The 27,013-nt window shown below is 45.2% G+C and overlaps 1 protein-coding gene across 9 annotated transcripts; it reads left to right on the top strand.

Annotated features, from left to right (window-relative positions):
• Positions 1-6: 6 nt before the first annotated feature.
• KCNA5 (potassium voltage-gated channel subfamily A member 5) lies at positions 7-26,664 on the top strand. Of its 9 annotated transcripts, XM_042050458.1 has the most exons (6): positions 7-3,097; positions 15,509-15,665; positions 16,160-16,218; positions 21,546-21,652; positions 23,484-23,608; positions 25,996-26,664. In XM_042050458.1, exon 1 carries the CDS (start codon positions 35-37, stop codon positions 1,553-1,555), a length of 1,521 nt encoding a protein of 506 aa, XP_041906392.1. In that variant the 5' UTR covers positions 7-34; the 3' UTR covers positions 1,556-3,097; positions 15,509-15,665; positions 16,160-16,218; positions 21,546-21,652; positions 23,484-23,608; positions 25,996-26,664. The 9 variants fall into 9 exon arrangements, with proteins under 9 accessions (XP_041906392.1, XP_041906393.1, XP_041906389.1 ...); XM_042050459.1 differs by lacking the exon at positions 15,509-15,665; XM_042050455.1 differs by lacking the exon at positions 21,546-21,652.
• Positions 26,665-27,013: the final 349 nt, after the last annotated feature.

Raw genomic sequence — 27,013 nt, 5'->3', positions numbered from 1 at the left:
GGGGCCGCCGGAGGAAGGGGGACACCGCCGGGGCATGGCCATGGCGGCGGCGGGCGACGAGGAGGAGGAGGCGGCGGCGGCGGCCAACCCGGGCGCCATGCACCACCAGCGGGTGCTGATCAACATCTCGGGGCTGCGCTTCGAGACGCAGCTGGGCACCCTCAACCAGTTCCCCGACACGCTGCTGGGCGACCCCGACAAGCGCATTCGCTACTTCGACCCGCTCCGCAACGAGTACTTCTTCGACCGCAACCGGCCCAGCTTCGACGGCATCCTCTACTTCTACCAGTCCGGCGGCAAGCTCCGCCGGCCCGTCAATGTCTCCATCGACGTCTTCGCCGACGAGATCCGCTTCTACCAGCTGGGTGAGGAGGCAATGGAGCGCTTCCGGGAGGACGAGGGCTTCATCAAAGAGGAGGAAAAGCCTCTGCCCCGCAATGAGTTCCAGCGCCAGGTCTGGCTCATCTTTGAGTACCCCGAGAGCTCCAGCTCAGCCCGGGCCATCGCCATCGTCTCCGTGCTGGTCATCCTCATCTCCATCATCACCTTCTGCCTGGAGACCCTGCCCGAGTTCAGGGACGAGAGGGAGCTGCCCGTACCCCTGCCCCCACAAGGTGGAGGTCTGAATGGCACGCCCGGGGACTCCCCACCCATGCAGTCACCCAGTAGCCTGGCTGACCCCTTCTTCATCATCGAGACCACCTGTGTGATCTGGTTCACCTTCGAGCTCCTGGTGCGCTTCTTCGCCTGCCCCAGCAAGCCCGAGTTCTCCCGCAACATCATGAACATCATCGACATCGTGGCCATCATCCCCTACTTCATCACCCTGGGCACCGAGCTGGCTCAGCACCAGCAGCCCGGGGCCGGCAGTAGCAATGGGGGTGGGGGCCAGCAGCAAGCCATGTCCCTGGCCATCCTCAGAGTCATCCGCCTAGTCAGAGTCTTCAGGATCTTCAAGCTCTCCAGACATTCCAAGGGGCTGCAGATCTTGGGACAGACTTTGAAAGCCAGCATGAGGGAGCTGGGCCTCCTCATCTTCTTCCTCTTCATCGGGGTGATCCTCTTCTCCAGCGCTGTCTACTTTGCTGAGGCCGATGACCCCGAGTCTCATTTCTCCAGCATCCCTGATGCTTTCTGGTGGGCAGTGGTAACCATGACTACTGTGGGCTATGGGGACATGAGACCTGTCACCGTGGGGGGCAAGATTGTGGGCTCCTTGTGTGCCATCGCTGGTGTGCTGACAATTGCCCTCCCTGTCCCTGTCATCGTGTCCAACTTCAATTACTTCTACCACCGAGAGACTGACCACGAAGAGCAGGCTATCCTCAAAGATGAACACAGTAGTGCTCAGGGCAGCACTGCGGGGGGAGAAGTGAAGAGAAGACCCAGTAACAACTCTCTGAACAAATCTGTTGTGCACTTGGAAAACAGTGAGGAGTTCAACAGTGGCACCAGCTCCTTAGAGAAAGCCAATATCAAAGCAAAAAGTAACGTAGATCTCAGAAAATCTCTCTATGCTCTCTGTCTGGACACCAATAGGGAAACAGACCTGTGAGGAGAGGAGAGAGTTAGAGTTCAGAGGCGCAGAAGGATTCTCTGGTGTCAGAATCTTGATACTATAATTATTCTTTTAGTACCAATTAGTTTTTTAAGTCAGGCTGTATTTTATAAATTGATCACTGTCCTGAGCAGTCCTCCAGGAATACATGTTTTTATGTTCTTTTTCCATGACACAAAGGGTCACCTATTTTTAAAATAGACTAAGAATAAGCTACGCTCCATGATGCAGGAGCTGGTAAATTATGACAGTGAAAAATCTAATTTGTAGAAACTTATTTTAGCAAATGGTCATTGGTTTTAAATGGGTAATTTGTAACCAATTCAGTTGCTCCAAATTTAGTATAAAGAACTGCGGGGATGTGTGTGTGGAGAGTGAATGGATTGGGGATGGGAGGGGGGAGGTTGAGGGGTTTTGTACTGTAGTTTCAAATTGAAATTATTCAAATATATTTTGTATCTGTATGACTGTATTTATGGTTGAAAGGACATTTCTTATTCCTGTGAAATATGATATCATTAAAGCACTAGGAACATTAGCAGATCAGCACTTTCTGAGTTTTCCATTTGTGATCAGTACACATCTGGTTATCTTGTATGTGAAGTGAATTTGGTGCTTTGAACCCTAGAGCAGAAAACTTCTGTTGTCATTGATATGTTAGTTTCTTGTGAGCCTTAAATTATTAAATCTTGTAGATATACTTCTTTATAAATAATTTTATTAATTACCTTCCTGTTTCAGAATTTCTAAGTAATTCAGTCATGTGCTTACTGGCCCCACTCAAAAAAGTATGTGCAGCTTTTTTTTTTTTTTTTTGGTAGTTTTACAGTTTTGTATCTTTGTTATATATCTGAGACCGAAAGGAAAAAATACACTGTCTGCTGTTACTGGTTTCAATCCAGTGCACAACAGATCAAAAGTGATCTGAACAGATTTTCAAGTGCACAACAGATCGAAAGCACGAGGGAGTGGACAGGCACAACAAGAAAGTAGAATATTGAGTGCAATATCTGCAAAACTGTTTTCAGCGTACACTCCAGGTTCCTTGGGCATGTGTATCAGTCACCTCTATGTATCCACACACCATTTGTGTACACAGTTCACTGGTTTTAGTTACCACAGACTGGGAGTGGATGGCACTTCAGGAGTTGAACGTGGCATGCCGTGCTGCTTAAATAACCATTGTGTGGCTTTTCTCTTGGACACGGATGGAAAGCACCATCTTTACATCAAAACACACTCCTGGTTTCTTTTATTTCCAAACAAAACCTTCTCAGCGCTGTGGATTTTACAGTTGAGGTGTTGTTGAGAGACGAGTGACACATTGTCTTCATCGAGATCACAGCTTACTCTGAAGACCGACACAAAGTTGCTCCTTTAGCTCAAAGAGCTGTGTTACCATTTCTCTTGCAAAGGACATGTCTGTTTCCCCCTCCAACTTCTGTTTTATTGCTGAAGGATGTTCCATGCCTTTCCCACATCCTGTGGCACAGCAAGAGTAGCAGAAAAGAGAAGGCTTGATTGTCAACATTGCTCAAGGTTTGTTTCTAACAAATTTTCTAACAAATTTTCTAATATAACTAAGTGCTCAGTTGGGATTATAATTTATTCAAGTACCTCATCTATGTCCTGAGATAAAATGAGATGAGCTTTGCCGAGCAGTGCTCTGACATTCTCTTCCCCAGACACAAATGCTGCTTCCCTTGTCCCTGACTGTGCTCTTTAATGATAATGCCCAAATGCATGGTGATTTTTTCCTTCCTAGTCAGTAAAGTAAGTGCCAAGCAAGTCATACTTTTCATGAACAGAGTGCTTAGTCTAAAACCCAGGCCTGAGGGGAAGGAGTTTGAATCTTGTAATAGAGAACAGCATCTTCCACATTAATTTTAGGATTTTAGATGCTGGTTTCTTGGTTTGTTTGCTTGTTTATTTAAATGGGGAGTGAGGCTGTAATATGCTGAGGAGCTGTTTGAAACAAGACTGACAGGAAAAGCGCCCAGTGCAGCTGCACTCCAGACCCAGGGAGATCTCCAGTGAGCTTTGGTGGGAGTTGTTGCATCAGGGGGAAGTGCAGAATCAGCTCTTTGGTGAGGCTGAATCTCAGATGAAACAAAGAAGTGGTGTAACTCTGCTGCATGTGCTGAGATCTAGGTCATTGATGGACTTGGAGTAAGGCTTTTTGGTCAGACAAGTGGTTTGATTTGATCTCAGTGATCACATCCATCTGACTCGCCTGAATAAGCACCAAACAATTGCAGTGAGTCTTTCAGGATAAAGTTTTGGGGTGGTCTTTCTCTAACCACTACCCCCACCTTCCTGACCACCAGAGTTTGGTCTTCCAATTGTGTGTTACATCAACTGGGCTGTCGGCTCCTCAGAGCAGGGGCACTGTGTCCACACAGCCACTTGTTTAGAACCCTGTGTAAGGATTTTAGGGGTCTGGATTACAGCTCTGCAGTTGTTGCAGGAAGCTGATGTAGACGAAAGCAGATCAGGGCTATGGGGGTGGGTGAAGTTGATCTTGATGACACAAAGGGAAGGCCTGGTCTTCCTTCCTCCTTTTCAGTTTTCTTCTTCCCACCGTGTGTCCTTTTGTTGCTTGCACTGAACTGGTTCTCTCCTTGTGGAAGTACAAGTGCAGGTGCTGCCTTCTCTTCCTGGAGCTGCCTGAGCTCACTCATCTGACAGGAAATTAAATGCAGCAACAACAAGGTAGATCTCTTGTGTCAAATTAGTGAGTTGGAAAGCGAGTGCCAGAGCTGGTGCAAGGAAGGGATGGAGAAGGTCAGTGGTGTGGGGAAGTGAGGAAGCAAGGACTGAAATCCTCACTCCTCAGTGGCAGTGGACTGTGACATTATCTTGAATAGTGACATTATCATGAACTGTGACATTATCATGACTGCTTGTTGAACCCTACTTCATGTTTGCAGAAGTACCTCACAGGACTGAGTCCTGCAAGGTGCTGAGGGCCTTTAACTTCCCACGGGAGCCAGGCTGCAAAATTCAGCTCTGGATTCCATTGTATAGGATCATGGAATGGTGTTGGTTGGAAGGGACTTAAAGAGCATCTCATTCCAACCCTCTGCCATGGGCAGGGACACCTTTCACTATCCCAGGTTCCAGGCAGCCACAGCTGCTCTGGGCAACCTGTGCCAGGACCTCACCACCCTCACAGGAAAGAATCTTTTCTAATGTCTAATATGTCCCTGCTACAACTGAGAGTAGGGTTCGTCCCAACCAAAACCAAGCCTAGTGAGAGCAAAATACCCTGACTGCTGCACAGGGTTCCACGCAAGCTTGTCAAGTAATTCTTCAACCTCTAGTTTGAATATGCTGTTTTTCCATAACAGAACAACAGAACTTTCCAATAGAAAGAAAACAAATTATTCTCAAAATATGGTTAAAAATATTTGTTTGGCTTGGGCTTCTAAACAGTTGTTAAGCAGAGTTCAGGCAAATTTGGCTTTGACACCTTTAAAAATGAATGCATAGCTTCTACTGGCTTATAGGGCAGTAAAGGATTTGCTTTCTAATGAGAGGTACTGCTGCCAAACACTGAGTAATGTGACAAGAAACATGGTCAGAGCCTAGTTCAGCAGAGCATTTACCATGGACACGTGCTTCAAGCAACTCAGTTTACAGCAGGCGTTGTAGATGCACTGATCTTTATGATTTTGAGATTTGAGATCATGAATGGGACCTGGGTGTTCCATGTGGGTCCCTTCCAGCTCGGGGTATTCTTTGATTCTCTGGTGGTTATTTAAAGATGAGTTATAAACTGGGCTGAAACCTTGGAGCCATTTGTTCCCCTTGGATTTTGGGGCTAATATGTGGGTATGTGGTACAGTCACGTAATGTGCTGATGCAAATTTGTGCTGCAAAAGAGTGTAAGAGAGAACTGAGTCCCTCCAAGAAAGCTCCTGGAAATGTGAGACAGGAAGAGAATTTTCTCTTCCAGGCCCATCACAAGAAGGAAATATGTCCTGACCACTATTGATTTTATGTTAGCTGACCTGGAATGAACAGCAAGCGCAATCAAACCTCTTTGCCCTATCAAAAGCATCAAGATATCAGAGCTTAATGAATAGCAACTCATTGCAGACATAAAAAACGCCAAGCAAACCCAGCCAAACAACAAACCAACACTTCCTTGTAAACTCGTCTGGCTAGGAGCTGCAGCGGGGAAGCTCCCTCACCCCACACATGCTGTAGTTATTAATGGCTTGTGCTCTCAAGTGGGGACACTGCACTAAAATGCATTCTTGGGGGTCCTGAGGTGAATGTTCATTTGGGTCACCAGTGATGTAAGTTTAGTTTGCTTGGCCTGGCCCCAAGGGGAGTCCACATTTCCCTTTTACTTTTCCATCATCCTAAAAAACCGATAAAACAGTAACAAGCAGTTATATAACACCATTCATCTCCTGGAGCTCTGTGAACCATTGTTCCATGCTCTGTGTACAGGCAGGGTAAAGAAAAGGCTGTGGAAGGGAAGACCAAGCCTTTCAAAGGGGGAGAGGGCTTGGACACAAGCACAAATAGGAGTGGGCTTGGCTGGACTAGGAGGTCTAAAACGTGGATCTGAGGGAAGAGAGAGTTTCCCCCTGTGGTCTCTTGCATGGGTGTGAGTGGCTCTGCAGGCAAGGACTGGGTGCCAGCAGCTGTGCACTGTGACCCATCTGGTGGGGTCACTGAACACAGAGGGAACTTAATGCTGCTCTGAGTGGTACGAACAAGTCCCTCTTTTGTGTGCTCTTTTCATTTGGGCTCTGTAAGGAGGACGTGGCACTTCTGCTGGCTGTTCCCTGGCCTCTCCAGCCGCAGACACTGCTGGTCTGGTGGAGGTGGTGCTGGTGGGGCCGTCGAGCTGCAGTGCACTCACTGAGCCATTCTCTAGGCACTGCCCTTCACCTCCCATCAGGGAACAAAGCACATGTCAGAGCACTCTCCGTGGGAGATGCATGTGTGCACAAAAGGTCTGGCTCTTCTGAAACCTGTCACAGAATCACTGAGGTTGGAAAAGACCTCCAAGGTCAGCAGGTCCAACCTGTGACTGATCACTACCTTGTCCGCTGAACCAGAGCACTGAGTGCCACGTCCAGTTGCTTCTTGAACACCTTAGGGGGTGGTGACTCCACCACCTCCCTGGGCAGCCCTTTCCAATGCCTGACAACCTTTTCTGTGATGGAATTCTCCTTCCTGATCAGTGCCAGTGAAGCTGGTGGTGAGGTCAAATGAGGAGAGCGTTTAGTGGCATGTGACAGTGCCACTGAGCCGTGGTGAGGGACAAGCTGCCTCACTGACATCTGATCCAGACATTTAGCAAGATGCCATGAACAGGAGTGAAATTTGGCAGGGGCCTCCAGGCTGGTTGCTGCCAGATTTAGGGAATAATGGAAGGAGGGCTTTAAGCACCTCATCAAGGCTTTGGCCTTGCCACTTGGCCAGTGGTGGGATCGGAATGTTGTGTGGCAGGCAGCGTGTGGGGGAATAACAAGGTTGGTCCCATGCAGGACAGAGGGGCAGCAAGGAAACTGGGAGATGAAGCTCTAGCAGCATCTGCCTGCCTTTGGTGCAGCTTCAGCCATGTCACTGTGTGACCACCAGCCTCACTCCATAGCTACAAATGTCCAAAAAATGAAACAGAAAAGGTCTTTATAATAATATAGCCTGTGACCAATTAAAATCATTGTTCCCAAATCATTCTGCCAACACTTATGCTATATAAAGCACCACTAAATATTTTTTAGATTGTGCCATTTAGTCTTTTTGTAGTTTCTGAAATGTTTGGGTTTTGGTTGGTTTGGTTGTGGTTTGTTGGTGTTTTTTTTTCTTTCTGTATGCATTAACTGGTCCCCAATTCTCCTTGTCAGCTTGTTAAAGTTCTGTTTCTCTGGCCTAAATTTGGGACCTCAGAGTGCTGATACTCTTCAGTAGACCTGGGTCATCCCATCTGACATCAGCATGTCAGCTCATAGGAGGAGTAAACATGGAAATTCTCCAGTAACTCTGTGGGCCCATTGACCAGAACATACCTAATATTTGTATGATGAAATATTGTGAAAAATGTGGGTATAGTACCCACTGAAATAATATGAAATAAGAAGTTTTATGTTAATTGGAATAGGAAAAAAGTAAGGCTGATAATGATAGGACTAAAGAACTAATTGGAATTAGAAGTTGTGAAGAGAAATACCAACTTGTTTAAAGAAAAAGAAGGCTTCAAACTGACAGAGAGGAGGTTTAGATTGGATATTAGGCAGAAATTCTTCCCTGTGAGGGTGCTGAGGCCCTGGCACAGGTTGCCCAGAGAAGCTGTGGATGCCTCAGAAGTTACCTGATCTAATAGTAAAATGAATAACCTTCCTAGCTGGCAGCAAAGTGTTTTCATTAGAGCCTGGGCTTCCTAGCACACAGTCTTTATGGTTACTGCAGAATTTATAATTTTCCAGATAGAATTTAAAATTTACCAAAAGTCATCTGCAAGTTGTCTCCTGTATTAGTAATTCACAGTCATCAGGGGGATGTTTCCAAATAAATCAGTGTAGGTTTTAACACTTGATTGACAGGAAGAAGAGAAAAAAGAAATATATATCTTATTTCTGTGCTTCAACTATGGTGTGCCATGGAGATTGTCATTTGCAATTTTGTGGAAAACAGGTGTTGTGTTAAAATTGACATTGGAAAGAATGTTGCTGGAGAAGCCACCTTGGGTGGAAACAGGCAATAATTTCCCTCTCGAGACAGTGGTAATTCTGACCTTCTCTAGTTTTCTGACAAAGCCAGTTTGGAGATAAATGGTGAAATATATGGTCTCCTCTCAAATCCCATCTCCAACCCTGGCCAGGAGTGGTGGTTTCCTCAGTCCTGTGGGCAAGGAGTGCAATGAAACCTTGCAGCTCTGCTCATGATGATACAGTTGCATGATAAATACTCACGTCAGGGTTGATGTTTCTGGGAAGATGCTGGAGGAAAAGGTGTGATTTAAATTGACTGCATTGGTCTGAGGCTCTGGTGTGTACAAGGAGCAGGTAGAATTTCTTCCTTTGCATGATTTCACTCTAGTGATGGTGTCCTAGCACGTAGTAATTCCCCCAAAAACTATCACAGATCCATACCAGGGCTTGCTTTGCTCTCCTCAGTTCATAGAGATTAGTTACATTATACCTTATTTAATTCTCTCAAGCAAGTTCAACACATTTAAAACCTCTTCCTCTCCCTCCTCCCTGCTTAATTGTAGGTAGAAATGCCTGTGATTGGGGAGGTGAGAAATTATTTGAATTATTTAAGCAACGTAGCCTTATAATTTTTTTCTCTGTCTTGTTTAAAATGATTTGAATATCTAATGGGGTGTGATTGAATGTGATTCATTTAACATGAATTTGCAGAGCAAATTGTATGAGTTTCTCAGTTCAGCAAACACTGTAATTTTCAAGGTAGTGCTGCACAAGGGGGTTGTTTAAAGGAAGGTTATTGTGCAAATACATGGTGTTTTATTATGCAAGAGAATGATGCAAAGAAGCAGGGAGTCTGGAGGGTGACAAACCTTGTTCTGGGAAGGAATGCCCTCTAGCTTAAGCTTAGCCACTGTGCTTTGAAGGAGACAGTGTTCCTTGAGCCAAATAGGGAGCAAAGCGAAGAGCAGGAGTCCACAGCTGAGGTATCAGGGCATTTGGCTGAGAAAGGGATGGTGGCTCCCACAGTTGTTTCTGGATTTCAGCCACTGGGCAAAATACCTGCACAGTATCTCACAGGATCATGTTTTAAAAGTCTGCTCAGTGCATTGGAAGGACCCAGGTACCTGCCTTTAGGAGAATGTGCTGAAGTGTGGCTCTAAGGCGGGCATTGGCATCTTCCTGCGGGCCTGATGGAGTAAGGTCCAGTAACCAACAAAATTTTGGTCAGGTTCCTGTTTCCCACTTGTCTCCCAGAGTGTCTCCATCTCAGTGATACATACTGACAATGGAGCAGAGGCTGAGAAGTGCAGAATTCTGGAGCATGAGAGAGAAATCTCTCTGGAAGGCTTGAAAACCCTGGGCATTTCGAAATAGAATTTGCACTGCTCCTTGCTAGTGGAAAATGGGGTAGCTCTGTTCTTAAAAAGGAAGCTGGATATTCCACTGAGGGGGAGATACAAATTCTCATAGACATCCTGACTGCATCTATATTAGAAAATGAAATGTGCCCAGGACCATTCCCTGGCACTGAGGCCAGCTGGCAGGAGACAGGCTGTGCTCCTGCTGCCAGAGGCTCCCTCTGAAACAAGGTGTTCGGCACTCAGCCTACTGGGCTCCCTTCCTGGCCTCTGCTCATTCCCACATCGTGCCTAGGAAGTACTTTGGGAGAGAGTGCTTGGGTACAGACTTACCAGCGTGGCCAGGAGCCTTTGATTGTGATTAAATTCCTGGGAACAGTTCCCTCAAACTCTTGAGGTGGCAAGTGTAGATACAGCCCTGTTCTGATGCCTCTTGCCCTCAGGCAATTTTTGGGGTATCTTAAAAGCTTTACACATTTCCCCCTGTTGGCACATTCTCGAACAATAATCAGCCTCTATTCACTGAGCACAGTTATTCCTGCCAAAATCTGTTCTCATCTAATTCTGCTTCCACCTGCACTCATCTATATGCAACTCTACTAAAAATCACCACACTCTTCCAGCTGCACGCAGAGGAGCACAAGTGGATCTGACAGTGAGAGGGGGATACTGTTGCTTTGGGTTTTGGCTGATTTTCCTGATTTTCCTAGCCCGGCCCTAGTGTAGGCTGTGCCTTGCGTTTCAGTCACTGCATCTTCTAACTCTGCTTAGAATTCCAGTTGAGGCCCTGGTGGCTGAGCACATCCCCTGGTCTTGCTATCCAGCAGGATGCACCATGAAATAACTTGAAATTAAAAGAAAAAACTATAAAAAAATAAGGAAGGGGTGGGGACACACTGCATTCTACTGCTGAAGAAACCACGGACCACCCAGCACAGGCAGGAAGTGGACCAGGACTAGAATTCTTCTGTGGCTTCAAGGTGAGCCTACATGTCAGGGGTCCCCAGGGACTGGAACATGAGCTAAATTCAGTCAGAGGGAGAAGAAAGGGTGCATGTCTAGAAGTAAACTTCCATTTTAAATCTCTCCTGTAATCCATGGGTCTTGGCAGCTCTAACTACAGTAGTTTAAGATGTTGATGCTGTCAACCACTCCAAGAGGGGGGTGAGAAGTAAGTCCCTCTGAAGGGACCACTAAGGACAGGTGAACCTATTGATGGGATTTTTCCTTCAGCAGATGAGTGGGCACGTGGTTTAGTGTGGGTGTCATACAGAAAAGACCACCAGAACTGTGGAGTTTGGAATGCTGAGGTGCACCACCTGGGAAAAAGTGATGGAACTTTTTGTGTCAGGGTATCACTCCTTGAGGTCTGTTTCAATAAGTAAGGCTGAAAATGCTGCTTATTGTATTTATGAGTTAATATTTAGAGGCAGGACACATAGTGAAAATGCACATGTAGAAAACATGAAGATTTGCAAGAAAGCAAAAGTGTAATTCAGGTGCCAAACACATCTTGGAGGTGAGCAGATGCAATCATCATCAGAGCCAGTAAGGGGAGGAGGGCTTTCTAATTATTTCCCCGAGGGAGAGCAGTTGTAAAGTCATTTTTGCAGCATTCATGGAAATGTATATTTAAAATATTTCAGAAGCACACCCTGCACTCTGTTCACTCTGTAGCTGTAGATTAGTCCTACTGAAGTCAACTGGATTCCATTCCAAGAATCCTGCTCAGATAGACTTGAGCTCTGCAGTCATATCCTTTGTTTTGCTTGACTCCTGGCAGCCCAAATTAAATGGAGATCTCTCTTAACAGTGAGGGAATGCTGACAGTATGTGCTGTGGGCATGGTGTGGAAACAACATCACTTCTTGCCTGGACTCAGAGTGGCCAAATGGTAGCACGGCATGTCTCAGCTGTACTCTTCTCTCAGGCAAGGCAGGTGATGCTGGGGAGGGGTGTGAAGGGCCCGAATTTGGAAGAGAAAATAATCAGAGGCTGATGACTGGAAAAAAATGCTCAAGCCAAAATGCTTTCTCCCCAGGGAAGCTCTCCCACAGTCAGATGCAGTGTTGTTTAGCTGTCTGGATTTCATTCCAGAACTGCACATAGCTCTTAAGGTCCTGCCTGGGACTTTTTTTTGTCTGCTGTTGGGTAGCAAACCCAAACAAACAGGAAATCAGGCCTGAACAGGAATCTCACATATCACCCATGTCTCATCCCTGTAAAACCCATGCCCATTCCTTTGTCTGATTTTCTAATTGAATTGTCATGGGTGTAAAATCACATTGTAAAATTTCCTCCTCTCGTTTGCAGAGAGCCCAGAGGCAGGAGCCAGTGTAACATACTTTGAATTTGTTTTCCTTTTTAGAAGGGGCTTGCATTTTGGACTTTTTTTTTCCCAGGCTAATGTACATCTGATGTCAGGCTCCCCAGATGAGAATGGTTAGACTGGTGTTGACATTTTTAGAAATATGTGCAAATGGAAAAATATCCTGGGAGTGCTGCCCATGGCTGATTTTGTAAAGTTTTAGTCTCTGTTGTATAGGAAGCATGAGCCAGGTACCTGTACTGAGAAGAAGCCTTACTCATAAAGTGTCTTACTCAGGTGTGTGCCAGACATGCCTTCTCAATTTAGGGAGAGGGCAGGAGTGAATTTCAGCAGTCTGTGACTCAGCCAGGCAATATGCAATTCCCCTTTCTGATCAGATGACAAACAGCCATTTAGCATCTTTTCCAAAGGGAGGAACAGCAACAGGAGAAGTTCCTGGCAAAAAGTGGATTTTCCAAGGTTTAACTGTGAAGGTAACAAAGTGGTGCAGACAAATCTGCCTGCCCTGTGGCTGTTCCTTCCAGTTTGGTGCTGACATGACTGGGACAAGACATAGCATAGATCTGAGCCTGTTTGCAGTGAACCAAACCTGCAGCTTTCTAATTCCCGGCGAGGTGGTGGAATTTGGAGGATGAGTGCAGCTGATTCGCGGTTCTGTGAATGTCAGCAATTTTTATAGGATCTGTGGGGGGCTCGTGTTTGCTGCCTCGTCAGAGCAAATGCCTTGTTAGCAGATCGCAGGCTCACACTGAGCGAGCAGCGGGTGGCACAGGGGTTCAGCCAGCGCAGGACGTGCTCTGAGGGTGCAGCATGGCAACAGACCGGCTCTGTCTCTAGCCAGGGCTACAGGCAGCCCCCGCTGAGTTGCTGGCTCTGGATCTCGGTAGGAGCCTGGAGCTGGTGCTTTTCACTGAGGCCAGGCAGCGCTCAGGGAGTGGCAGGGTCCTGCAGCTCCAGCAGAGTCCGTGCTGAGCCTGCCCTGCTGCCCGGGAGCCTCTTGGCATGGGGAAGATCAAGATGTGCTGAGCAGGCCCTGGCTCGGTGCTCCACAGAGCCAGCACGGCTCTCCTCCAGCTTTGGTGGGCACATCAGCCATCCCTGGACAGTGGCAGAGCCCTTTTGTGCACACCATCCTTCGCCCATCCCTCTCTCTCTTCTGCAGGCTCAGCAGGCTCTGCCTCATCATCATCTCCCTCCCAACTTCTGTACTCCAGGCCGAGTGGATGTGGCTGTGCCCAGTGCTCCCTATTGAACAGGGCCAGTCCCCTTCAACGTATTTATCAGCCACCTGGATGCAGGAGTTGGATGCACCTTCAGCAGGGTTGCTGGTGATGCCAGTACGTGCCATGGAGCACATGTTCTGGTGTTGGCAGGCCTTGCAGGGCTGGCTCATGTTGGGGATGATTCCCCACACAGGGACACCGTGGCCTTAGCAGAAAGTTTAGGTACAGCTATTTTTACACGTGGTTGGTTCTGGGGAGCACCACAGAAACAGGTTTATATCAGCTCTGCAGACAGAAGTGGACTGAGCTGGGCTCAGTCTGGAGAAGGGTTTGGTGGTTTTTTAGTCACTCTTTTGTCCATCAGTAATTTTTGAACTTGTTAGCCATTTCCAACCGAATTTGGCCAAAGGACACTGGCCTTGAAGAAGATAACTTATTTTTACAGCTTTTGGAAAGGTAGCTGGCTGCGTGGGGGAAAGAAAGACTGGAATTAAAACTGCTTCTCTTAGGCAAAAGCTGTGGCATGAGCTGTCCTAAGCTGTCGCTCTATCAACACAGGAGAGACCGTGGTATGTTCCAGACTTCTCTGAAGTGCTGCAGATGCTGATTAGATGGGATTTACAGGACAACAGCAAGAAGCAGAGCTGTGCTTAGAAATAAGGCAAACAGTGCCTTGTATCTTGAGGCAGATCTTCCTGCCTTCCTTCCTCCCTGCCTTCCTTCCTCCCTGCCTTCCTGCCTTCCTTCCTCCCTGCCTTCCTCCCTGCCTGCCTTCCTGCCTGCCTTCCTGCCTGCCTTCATCCCTCCCTCCCTCGCTGAGGAGAGAAAACCTTGAGTTTAAAGCTCGTATCCTTTTCTGCTGCACTGCACTGGTGATGTTGGAGAGGCAGCAGGACGAGAGGGAACGCTTTAGAAGGGAATAGTTTACAAGAAGAATGGATCTTTACTATTGGACTTTAAATAGACTGGGTTTAAGTCCTCCTTTAGGAAACCTGCACAGGATCAGTACTGTCTGCAGCTCCTTTACCTCCTGGAGCTGAGAAATACCTAATTTTATTTGCTTTTCAAGGCATGAGACACTGCAAAAGAGTTGGTTGATTCTTCCCTACCCAATTTCCATACACATTATGCCCACTGGTGGCTTTTACTGTAGGACTTCTGGACTGAATTGAGAATGGACAGGAAGGAAAGCAAAGCGTTATAACTATGCCATGTTAAGACTGGAACTGAAAAGCAGGAGTGAGCTCTAGATAACTTTCCCAGATCCCACAGTGCTGGGCTGCAGAAGAGTAGGGCCCATGTCCTGATGGGTAGGCCAATACCTTAACCTGAAGGACCATGTGGCCACACTTTATGCCCACATATTTCATAGACATAAGCTAACATGAAACTGTAAAGTTGTTTACCATCATGTTTATCACTCTGCTCGCCAGACTTTACCCTTCTGGTCTAGCCAATGCAATCAGTTTTGCTTACATTCTTAGACTGTGCTCATCACTGATTCTCTGGATGAGGCCCTTTCAATGATGCCATCTAAAATGTGGCTCGTAGCCCACGTGGATTGGCTCTCTGTGAGCTGCAAGGCAGCTGAAGGTTTGAAAAAGAAAATATAGGTACGTATCTATTAGCAATGTGTGATTTCTGAGAAGAAAGTACATTTCAGACCTGCCCTTTGTCCTCAAAACTTTGGCCCTGTCAAGATAGAAGTGTTACTTCCTGGTCCATTATGGTGGGAGAGTTTGCTGTGCTTGAGGAAAAAGTACCACTTGCTGTAACTATCGACCTGGGGCTCTGAGCTGATGGTTTTTCATACCTTGGGCCTTGTTTCTTCAGGGTTCAAATCTAGGGCCAGTCCTGTTCAATTATTTATCAACAAGCTGGATGCAGGAGTCGAACACGCCATGAGAAATTTGCTGGTGACACCAAACTGGGAGGTGCTGTTGACTCTCTTCAGGGCCAAGAGGCCTTGCTAGGTTGGAGCATTGGGCTGTGAGCCATGGGGTGAAATTTAACAACAACAAATGCTGGATTCTGCACCTGGAACAGAGGAATGCTGGGCACAATATACACTGGGAGAGGAGTGCTCAGAGAGTTGGGCCTTTCCAACTGAAAATACTCTATTTTTCGGTTCTATTTTCTAAAGTTACACATCACCCTGGAGAGAGGGCAGTCATGCTTGATTGGTTCACACAGAGGCAGATCTGGGTGAGGATCAGAAGGCATTTGATGTGCTGCCATTGTTAAGAAAGGCTGCAGAATTTTGTCATCGATGCAGTGATGGATTTTTGTTGAAATGTGTTCAAAACCGATGATGAAATTCTTGCCAGACCAGCCACTTAAAACACTTTTAACTTTATACCATGCAGAGCACACAGTATCTCTACCAAACCAGTGGTGAGCAGGAAGAGCCTCCTGTTTGAAATCTGATTTTTACATTAACCTTATGATGCTGTGAAGTCTGACTCATGGTTGTTGAACACTCAGCCTGTGCTGCTCTCTCTAAAAGCAACCTTTTTTTGAAAGGTAAGAAATGCTGCAGAAGAGGGGCAGAGGCCCAGACATCCTCACCTTGAAGCCTGTCATGGCTTTCAGGGTCTAGAAAAATCTTCAGTGAAAGTCTTGTACGTGCTTAATTTTCCCTTTATGGTCTTTTACCACGGTAAAATAAATGTAGCAGCCTGCTGCAAAACAAATGGGATGTAATCTGCCATTTTTTCCCTTGACCATTTTGAAATAGTCTGTTCAAATGGCCAAAGAACAGCATGCAGGCAGTTCGTGAAATCATTTTGCATGAAGGGATTTCAAAAAGCTTCCCCAAAAGCTACCTACAAGTTATTAACTCACATTTGGGGACCATCTGCCCAGTGGCTTTTCAAAATAATGCTATAAGCACACAGGCTAAAAGCAAGAAATATCTTACAAAAGCATATTTTCCAGAAAGGAAAAAAAAAAAGAAAAGAGAAAAAAGAAAAGGAAAATTCCCCAGTAATTGAGCCTTACCTTTTGTTGTACCCTAGGTGATAAATCAAAAGGTATTTGGGAACAGAAGTGTATGTGGGGCATTGCCACAACACATGTATGTTCTGAGAATCATCTTGCAGTTTCTGTTGCAGATTTTTGGCCTATTTTGCTCCTGCTACATTTGTTTGGGGAAAAGGCAGTGCATGTAACAAGGACAGTACTGTGGCTCTTCAGATTTTACAGGCAAGAATTTACAGCAAGTTTTCTTCTGTAGAGAATGCCCAGAGATTGGAAAGAGGTTTTTTCCTAAAGCTTCGTGGCTTCACCTATGTGGGAACACTTGGGAAGTGTAATCTGAATGGATATTAGAAAAAATTAGTTCTTGATTACGATGACTCAAAATGTTGCACACTCCTTTGTGGATAATCACATTTGGAATAAGGGTAGGCCTGACTTATGTGTAACTGAGTCCACTTGGGAATACTAAAACAAATTTCATCTTTATTATTTGAAAGGAGAATGGCTGTGCAGGGACTACCCAGGACACAGATGGCTTTTTCCTAGGTAGACAATCCCCATTGTTAAAAGTCATCTCAGAAGTCAGGGGGGACACTGAAGTTATTGCAAACAGAGATGCCATCTCCATAATTTGCTGTACACAAAGGGAACACTTCAACAAGGTGCTGAGCAACATTTTTTTGATGCATTCCTTTTATCCTGTGTGGGTGTTGAGGGCCATCAGTATCACCCATGGTGAAGTACAGGTGGCATGGAGGGTGGCCTGTGCTGCTCAGTACCAGTTATGTCATAGCTGTTACCAAATTTCATAGGCATTGAATGAAGAGTAACTTAATCCTATAAGGGATACAAAACCTGTACCATTCTTAGCTGCAGAGCACTAACCCCTAGGATCAGTCCAGGGTGGGGATGATAAAGAGCCATACAAAAAGGCTGAGAGAACTGGGATTGTTCAACCTGGAGAAGGGAAGGCTTTGGGGTGACCTCAGTGTGGCCTTGCAGTGCCTGAAGGGAGCCCACAGGAAAGATGGAGAGAGACTCTTGACAAGGGCCTGGAGTGACAGGACAAGGGGGAATGGCTTCACACTGACAGAGAGCAGGTTTAGATTGCGTATTGGGAAGAAATTCTTCCCTGTGAGGGTGGTGGGGCCCTGGCACAGGTTTCCCAGAGCAGCTGTGGCTGCCCCATCCCTGGCAGTGTCCAGGGCCAGGTTGGATGGGGCTCTGAGCAACCTGGGATAGTGGAAGGTGTCCCTGCCCATGGCAGGGGGATGGAACTGGATGATCTTTAAGGTCCCTTCCAACTCAAACCATTCCATGATTCTAAGACTGGAATTTGGACCAGAGAGATGCCCACTCCACCCTTACCTGATTCAAATTATATTTGGACTCTGAAGATCTGTTGTGCTGTAGAATTGAATGGATATTTTGCAACTGGCTTCAGCAGACAGAGAGAGCATGAAATAGCACTGCTGCTGGTTTTGGTACTTTCCCACTGCTAGGTGGATGGAGTAAGGGTCGGTCTCAGCTGTGTTTTGAACTAGTGGCAAGAATCACTTTGGAAAAGGAGCAGGATGAGTCAATTATTCCTCACTGTCAGCTTGGAGCCTAAATTATGAATCAGTCTGTTTCTGTGGTCTCTTATATAAGGCTGGGTGTCACTGTCAGTCCATAATGCTTAAGCTGGAAAAAATGGAGCTGGAGAAGGTAGGAACAATTCAAGGCAAATGGGACTTTTGGACTCCCCCTAAGAAAACTTAACTGAGGGGTTGCAAGTGCTGAACTGATGTGTAAAGACCTTGCCAAATTAGTACTTACTATTTGAAAAGATAGCTGGAATAGCAATCTATTCCATGATTTTATCTTCTGTAGTTTAGAATCTGGATATTCCCTTCAGTGTCCTGGCCCTTTGGAATCCAGTTAAGTTTTTGGCTTCTCTGATTACCTGTGTCACTCAGTTCCATAGCCTAATTACATCTTGTGTTTAAAAGTAATTACTTTCCCCTGCTTTTAAATTTTCTGCTGTGGATCATTCACACATCTCCTGTAAGGCTTCCTATTCAGTTTTAAACTCCAGCACCTAAAGCTGGATCCTAAAATGGGCTGATCCACAGATTACAGTAAAGATGGTATTTTCACTCTCTTTTACTCATGCACCCTGTCACCATTACAGCTTTGGCTGCACCCTGTGTAGTGAACACAAGCCTTCACTTTGCAGGTAGTGAAACTTCACTGCTGGTCTCTCACAGGTAGAATTTAGAGCACTGACCTGAAGTGGTGGCAGCCAGGTCTCTTGAATATTCATTGTTGGTTAAGTGTCAGGCTGATTCAGATTTAATCTGGGTTGGCTTCTTGTTGACCAGCATCACTACAAATACCCAGAACATGTTTTTTCAGAAGACAAACGTTTAGATCTCTGTGATACATGTGAGGATTTTTTCTTACACGTTATGCAGCTGCAAGTTTTATTGGCCATTTTGCTGTGTGTTCACCCAGCTTTTTCCTCTTACTCTGAAGGATCTCAACATTCTTTTTGTCCCAGCTACTCTAAATTAATTGAGCATTTGCAGGCTACTCTGTCTCATTTCTATTTTTCCAAAGAAAATTTAGATACTCAGTCGAACACAACTGCCAGGGAGCCTTGCCTGGTCTTCTCCCGTGATTGCACCAAGTGTGTCACTCACTGAGAGGGGACATTCAGCCTTTCTTGAAGCAGGTGCAGGCTTCACAGGAAGAAATAAAGGTGCAGAGGAATTTTTTACAAATGGAGTGACAGGACAAGGGGGAATGGCTTCACACTGACAGAGAGCAGGTTTAGATTGGATATTAGGAAGAAATTCTTCCCTCTGAGGGTGGTGAGGCCCTGGCCCAGTTGCCCAGAGGAGTTGTGGCTGCCCCCATGCCCTCTCCTGAAACATCTTTTGCTCCTTTTCAGTTTGTGAATGGCTTAGTTCTTCATACAACCACCAGAGTCATTAGCAAGACTGCCTCACCAAGCTGCCCTGTTAGTTCTGACAGCCTCCATGAGTCAGAGCAACACCTCCCACAAGCTCGAGCAACACCTGTGGAAGTCACACACTGTCAGACTCAACACTGCCTTGTGCCAGCCTCAATTTGCCTTTGTCATAGGCAAACCTGACCTGATGCTGCATTTTATGAGGGGAGTTGCTGTTGTTTCAGTAAAGCCTGTGTTTTTCTGATGGGAAGCTGCTCCTGGGCTACATTCCCAGTTCACAGAGATAAAGTCTGTGCCCACAGAGCCTGTGTAGGAGCAGGAACAGAGGAAAGGCAGTGCCACAGAAAGATTGCTCTCATACTGCTGAATGTATCAAGGGTGATCTAATTAAGCTGGAGATGAAAGAGTTAATCCAGACCTTGCCATGGCAGCCAAAGGGTGCACTTTGGGTAATTGCCAGTGTCTGGCTTAAAAACAGTTAAGTCACAGTCCTGATGCAGTGGAAGACACTTGGTGTGGTGCCACTGACTTGGTGGGGGTCAGAACTGAGCTCAGGGCTCAGTTTAGACATTTTGGACAGCACGGTTCAAGTAGAGGTTACTGATCTCTGCCAAGAACTTAAAACTGAATCCAGCCCCCACAGAATTGGGTGGTTCCTTAGGAAAGTTTGTTAGGCTTGTCAGTATTGACACTGGATTTCTGATGTATGTTTGCTGAATTACTCTTTTGATAAAACCCCTTATTAAGCAAGTCTGCTCTCGACCTGGTGCTGATCTGACTGAAAATACAGCGAGATTGGCAACTCATTAATTCATGGACAGGATAAGTATAAAATTTGCATAAATCAGTTAATACTAGAAAGTACAAGACTTGTAGTTTCTTAAAAAAGCAAACTGTGAACCTTTCCTCTTAGGACAGAAACTCTTTGTGAGATGGAGAAATATCTCACACGTTTCTCGTGCCGAAAGATCAAGTAGTGATGTTTGGGTTTTTCAGATTCCTTTCCCATTAATTCTTGTTCCAAATATAGAACTGTATTTGTCTTGAAACTGGTGACATTTCACGTTCAAGGCAAAATTCCTGCTCTTTAATGATGTGATTTTATTTTTAAGGCTTTAATCTTACATCAGTGATTTTAAGTGCTTTTCAGTGATGCTCTGAGCGAGGAACTACCATCCTTCTTTGCTGTTTTCAGTGCCAGATGACATTTTTATCCAATAGTAGGCATCCATTTGCCATGAAGGCTGAGTTCCAGGGAATGCAGTGTACAGACATGAGGCAATTTTGATCATTGCTCTCTGGAAATTACAGTGGTTATATACATTTCAGTATTTAGTTTGCCTTCTGGATTGCATCTCTGTCTTCTGAGTCACTAGAAGAAAATCACACTACGTGGGTTTCTTTTTTCTGGAATATTTAAAATCTTGCGTAAAATGAACCACCCTGCTCCAGCTTGTAGGAAGGCCTCCTCCTCAGCCTCTCCTGGAAGTTACTGTCTGTGAGAGGTGGCAAAGAGCTCGTCTCCCATATGATTGACGAAACCTTTGCCAGAGAACTCTGGATTGAATCAGGAACACTTCCATGAAAAATGTATCTTCCAAGCACCTAACAATCCTCCAGAAAAAAACAGTTCATGGACAAAGTCCCTCGCTTTGCTCTATCCAATGTTCCAGCTGACCACAAAAGTGTCCCTGCATCTTCCTTTCCTTTTGTTTGGAGGAGGGGAGTGGGAGGAAGTGCAGAGACCAACTCAGTGTGAAAGGAAAGCTGCTCTTTGCAAGTCATTTCCTGACTGTTCTGAGTGATTGCTTTCACTGAATCCTTAGGGCTGGAAGGGGCCTCTGGAGATCATCCATTCCAACCAGGCACGGTCACCTGGAGCAGGTGACACAGGAACAAACACCCACCTGGATGGTGGGTTTGGAATGTTTCCAGGTGGGTTTAGAATGTCTCCAGAGGGAGACTCCATTCCCTCCCTGGGGAGCTGTTCCAGTGCTCTGCCACCCTCAATGGAAAGAAATTCTTCATCATGTTGAGGGGAAACTTCTTGTGTTTAGTTTACGGCCATTGCTCCTCGTCCTGTCGCTGGGCACCACTGAGGAGGGCCTGTCACCACCCTCATGGCGCCCTCTTTGAGATATTTTTATGTCCTTTCCTGACCTTTTGTGCACCTCAGGTGATAAGACAGAGTTGAAAGGTAAGGTATGGAAAGGGTTCCTCTTGATTCTTAGAGTCCACTTAGAACAGCTGCAGGCAAAGACAGGTTCAGAACAGGAGATTGCAGCTCAGGACAAACTTTACTCTAAAGGACTGCTGACAGGTGTTTGACAGCAAAAACTTGTTTAACTCAGTAGTACCAAGAGCCTCTCTGTTAAATAGAAAGCTCACAGCAGGACACTGCTGCATTAACAAGATTTTCTCTGGCTGCTCCAATTCCCTTTAGGTTTTTTTTATTATTTTTTTTTCAGTAATCGTCTTTCAAACTGCAGCAGCATTTGTTGTCCTGAGGTGCTGACTCCAGTGGAAGAGATTTTAGTGGAAGCTTCTCCTGCAGTGTGCACAGGCTTCATTTCAGGTCAGCAATCACATCCTCCTCAGCCTCTCCTGGGGCTCTTGCATTGATCATCCTCCAGCTGCAGGAATTGTCTGAGAGGAAGGGCATGACTGTTGTGTTGAAATCACATTTCTAGACTGAGGGTGGACTGAGGGAAGCTTCTGCCCTTTGGATTCAGGGGAGACCTGACATTTGGATGTGGCGTGGATGTGCAAGCCGTCAGCCTTCCTGCTCCATCATGCACATCTGCCCCCCTCCAGGCAGCCAGTTATGTTGGGAAGGCAAAAGAGGAGAGGGCAGAGCATGTGACGGGTGGCTTGAGCTGGTGTTTGGGTTCTGAGCGACAAAGTCTCTGCTGGATGAGGTTGTTTCACCAACAAAAGGCTCATTGACTGCTCTGAGTCATCATCAGCAGTCCATGTGAAGGACTTGAGTTGATGTGACCCGAGCAGGAAGTTTGACCCAGGGCAAATATGGAGAATAAAACATCCACAAAAATAAAACATGCTTTGTGTTTTCCAGTGTTACCTGGAGAGCCAGATGGGAGAAAAATGAAAAAGCAGGAGGCCAGAGGATCTAAAAGGTTGTGAGAAAGGGCTATTTGACATCCTTTGCTATGTTTGCCTGTGAAAGCTGGAATAACACAAATGATCCTTCTGCTAAACTGACTCCAGAACCAAGCTGACTCCTACCTGCCTCCTCAGCAAAAAAGGGGATTACTTTGGCTAGACACACTCTAAGGTCCTGGAGAGCCCATTGCTTCACTACCTGCATGAGGGGAATCTTGCTACTGAGTTAGGATTTTTTTCCCCCCTTCCCAAGATAAACACCTTTTTTTGGCAAGATGTAAACATTCTGTGGACAAAGCTTCTCTGACACCTTTCAATGAAGTTCATTTTTGAAAGTGGCAGGGCAAAAAAGGAGGAAACGTTTTCTAGAGTGAGATTTAGAGGTCATTTTCTGGTATGATATTTTTTTTTGAAGGGTGATATGGTGTCCAATTGCTGCCTAAAGTACTCCCTCTAGCCCAGGGAATATTTGCTTGTTCATATAAAGAGTGAACCTTCTGTGCTTTTGGCTGCTGACTGGTTAGAAAATGCCCTCAGAAAGATGGAGATGGAAGTTCAGATACAGGGAAGGGAGAGAATTGTGATTCTTGAGCAGGGGCTCTTACCACTCAATGGGAAGGTAAGAGACAATAATTATGCTTCCTCTGATCAGACTCATTTCTGGGAGGAGGTAGAATTTAAGTTCCTAACTAGCAAACTCCATGGTACTTCTGGATGTAAAGAGAAGGCAGAGTTCAGGCACTTGGGGAACTGAATCCACTGGGAAGTGTGAGTGCAGGGTTCTACAGCAGCAGACTGTACTGGGGTTCATATGTTCCGCCTTTGGGATCATGGTAGCTATATGTGCAATTAGTAAGGATTTAAACATCTAATTCCTCCTGTGACCTTCCCATCCCACTTCAGGGAACTGTGGTTTGGCCTCAGGAAGTATCAATCCTGGATGGTCTGCCTAGTGTGGCATCAAGGACCATATCCCTGAGGCGATAACCAAGAAATGTGTAGGGAACAGCTCTTTTACTCATCTTGAATTACATTCACCTCTCACAAGCCCTTTCTCACCTCACAGGCTGAGCCCTGTATTTTTACTAAAGGCTGGTGCAGTGCCAGCTTTCCACGAGATTGTCTGGAACTTGGACTTGTATCCAGTGGATTCACTAAGGCTGTGAAAACAAGGAAGAACTGCAACCCTCACAAGTGCTGAAGACAGTTTGCTAAAGGGATTCAACAGCCAGTGCAGGTGCATGATAAATCAGTAAATTCTGCTGCCTCTCTGTGTTTTCCAGAGCGACCTGGAGCTCAAGCAGGAGCGGTGCTCTCCAGATGGCTCTGCACGTCTTCCCTAACACACCAGTGAGCCAGGAGACCGAGACAGAAATTCCAGTGTGGGGAGGGTGTGAGTCATGAGATGGTGAGTGAAGGAAACAGCAGGATAAAAATAACAGAGCCCAGTATGATGCAGAATATTAATCTCTTACCCTGTGTTATCCTCGCTTGTATTACAGGCGCTACTCTGCTCTAGCGTAGATGCTCTGCTGCTCAAAAAGATTATGGCTCAGGATGCCAGATTGCAGGGACTCCTAATACTTGTGCCTTTAAGTTGGCTGAAAATTCTTAATCAAGAAGTTCCTGCTGTAGAAAATATGTAATCAAAGAGTGTCAAAATGCTACATTTGTATTTTTCATGTTTACATGAAAACGTTGATTTCAGTTAATTTGACTTCAACTAAAAAATTTATTTATGCAAAATTTAAATGAGTAAAGTCCCTTTCATTTTCCAACCTTCTTTTTTTTTCCCCTCTCTCCTTCTTCCTTCCTTCCAAAGGAGAAAAGAAAGGAGAAGACTATGAAAATACTATGAAAAACCCACATAAAATTCAACTTTGATTCTAGCTAACATAAATCTGTAGGAAAAAAAAGGAAAAGTGAAATTGGCAAAATAAAATTTAAAAAAAAAAGCCAAGTATTTTATTTTGACAAAATGGATCTCTCTTTTTCTACTCAAATCTGCCATCAGATTTGCTGAGCTTTGTTCTGAGATCACTCACAACAAAATCAGGAGCCCTTTTAGGGAGCGTTTCCAGCTCAGCCAGTGTGAGCTTTCTAACCCAGTCCCCTTGACATCTCCTCTAATCACTGGGCAGTGATCTTCAAAGAGCTCTTGGGAGCTTAGGAAGCCTCTTGCTCCATTATTTTTCAATTCAGTCAGGAATCTGGGCACCATAAAGACAGAAGGAGCTTTTCCTTTAACTTCAAAGAGTGCCAGCTCTGGCACTGAGGCTTCACTGCAGATTAACACATGGGGAGCTCTTCTGACAGAAACTGCCCTTGTTATTTCAGGGTGGGGAGAACTGTTTATTTCATTTCACACATATTCAGTTCAAAACCTTTCCAAAGGATTTCACTTCGCTGCTTTTTTGTCGTTGGTTTGTTTTTTTCTTTTCCATGTAAGTCACCTTTGGGCTTAAGTTCACTTTCAAGACTGTGGAAAACTTTATCAAAACTGGGGAACAGCCCTCTGAGGCAGGCAGGGAGGTGGCTGTGTGGTCCCCACGCTGCAGGACTCACAGTGTGAATGACTAATATTTGTAGGGCTCTCTCTCCTCTTTACCCTTTCAGGGCTGCTTTATGAAGTGGAGCATTAGCACACATGCTGAAAGAAGGCACCATTCAATTGTGATGGATTTAAGTTGTCTGTGTGTAAAATCATGTGGTTCAGGTGTGCAGTTATGGTCAGAGTACTCCTTGCTCCCTTTCAGACCCCATTGAAACCAACTTCTTTGATCCCACTAAGCTGAAAAATCCCTCTTTTTCTGCTTCTTTCTTTTCTATTTTGTCTTACAGAGGCTGCCTGGGAAGCTACTTGGGAATAGCTTTTCTGGTTTTAAATACTCTTCTTAAGCAATCTCCTGTTATTTTTTACTTCCATATTCCCATCTATTTAACTTATTCCCGTATACCAGGCTTTTTATTTTCCAATGCGTAAAGAAAGAAAGACTTATTTTGGAAGTTCTACAAAAACGGGAGTCATTGTAATCATGATTTGATGTCCTTGGAACGCACTTTATTTACTATTTGTTTTTATTAGGACATTGTTTGAACGTAACTTTAAGCCCAGTAAGGTTCCAGGACTAATCTTCTGGGAGAGGATATTTATGGTCCATATTTTCAGAGAGGGAGATTGGAAGTAGAAAAGGGCTTAAGTATTTAGGCCTCGCTTCAGCTCTGAAGGCAGGGGAAATCTGCAAGTAGTCTCTTGACCAGTCGAAGTAGTCGGTGGCATGTGCAGATGCCCAGCTCCAAGGGGCACTTGCATTCCATGTGTGCTCAATTCCAAGCAGAAACGTGGGCCTCAGATTGTGTGCATTACTGCAGGGGAACTGACCTATTTTTCTGAAGAGGAAAAATCTACCATAAAAATCTAATTTGAAAGGATTGTGGGAGTGGAAACAGGGCTGTTTTTTCTCTAGGATATTTGGTTATGCAAACAAATTGATGAAGAAGAAAATTCCAGCAGGAAAACCACTAATGGTGCTCGGTGCCACTCTATTAATTGTAACACTCTTGAAAGGAAAGTGAAATAACAGTGAATCTTTCAGAGAATCAGAGAATCATAGAATGGCCTGGGTTGGAAGGGACCTTAAAGATCCTCTAGTTCCAACCCCCTGCCATGGGAAAGGACACCTTCCACTTTGTTCTAAGCTATCATTTTGTATCCAGTGTGGAGCCTAATGATTTTTCCTCATTACTTACTGCAGCTTTTTGCATGACAGTCTCCCGATTGCTTTCCTCCTGCAGACGCTGACCATTAGGAAGACACTGCTGCAGAGTCTGAAACCAAACCAGCCTATTCCTTGTTCTCAAGTCATCTTGGGTTGGAAGCTGCCGAAACACTTCCTTCTGGATAAATAACTGTGATGTCCCCATCATCCCCAGAATTGGATTTCTTCACTGGGATTGCTGAAACACTGGTCTGCTCCAAGGTTTCTCTCATAGAGGAATTGTTCAGCTCCGCAACAGGAGTGAGAAAAGTTTAAATGCTTTGGGCTCACTCCCAGGCACAAGACTTATTATTTGAGCTTTTGTTTGGAAATAAATTGAGTTCTTGTCAGAGATTTGGCATCTTCTCCCATGGTTCTTACATATCAAACTTTCTCATCATTCTGGAAGAAGATTCAAGTGTTTGTTCTCTTTCTTTTACTGGCACTCTTCTTTGTTTATTTATTTTGTATTCTTGAGATGTGCTGCATCTCTGGAGTTTGTATTTCTACCTTTAGCGTAAAAACGCTGTACATACAAGTCTAGAATGAATCTGAAGATTAGTCTAATTTTTCATGTGACTTTGACTTGAACATTTTTCTGTTTATGTTTATATTGCTATTTCAAATATGTGCATTGCCTGTATTCTTTATGCCTTTTCCCCATCTATAACTCAATAAAATAATGTCCCCATTCTGCAGAACCATATCACGTGTGTGACAGTGACAACAGTTTCTGAGTAATAATGACTGATAATTTTAAATGTGTTAATCTATATTTATATCTATTTCTGTATATCTGTCTGTCACAGCCTGAAATTCTTCTGATGTGGGATTTGAGATGGTGAAAAAATTACCAGCGAGTGGTAAGCTCGGCTTGGGGATAATTCTTCATAAACCTGTTTGGACTTGAAAGGTAGATTGCCCTGCTCCCTAAAGGCTTATGTTCTTTATTTCAGTTCTCATCCATGGCTAAATTTAGAACTGATATTACATGAATCAGTGGAGTGTCACCCATTTCACCAGAGAAGTTTGTGTGAGGACAGTACTTCCCTGTG

This window comes from Corvus kubaryi, unplaced genomic scaffold, assembly GCF_017639235.1.
Source record: "Corvus kubaryi isolate FWS band 111438036 unplaced genomic scaffold, C.kubaryi_AGA036_p1.0 74, whole genome shotgun sequence".
In the NCBI taxonomy this organism is placed as follows: domain Eukaryota; kingdom Metazoa; phylum Chordata; class Aves; order Passeriformes; family Corvidae; genus Corvus; species Corvus kubaryi.
Note: the sequence above shows the minus strand (reverse complement) of the source record. Positions and strands in the feature narration are given on the sequence as shown.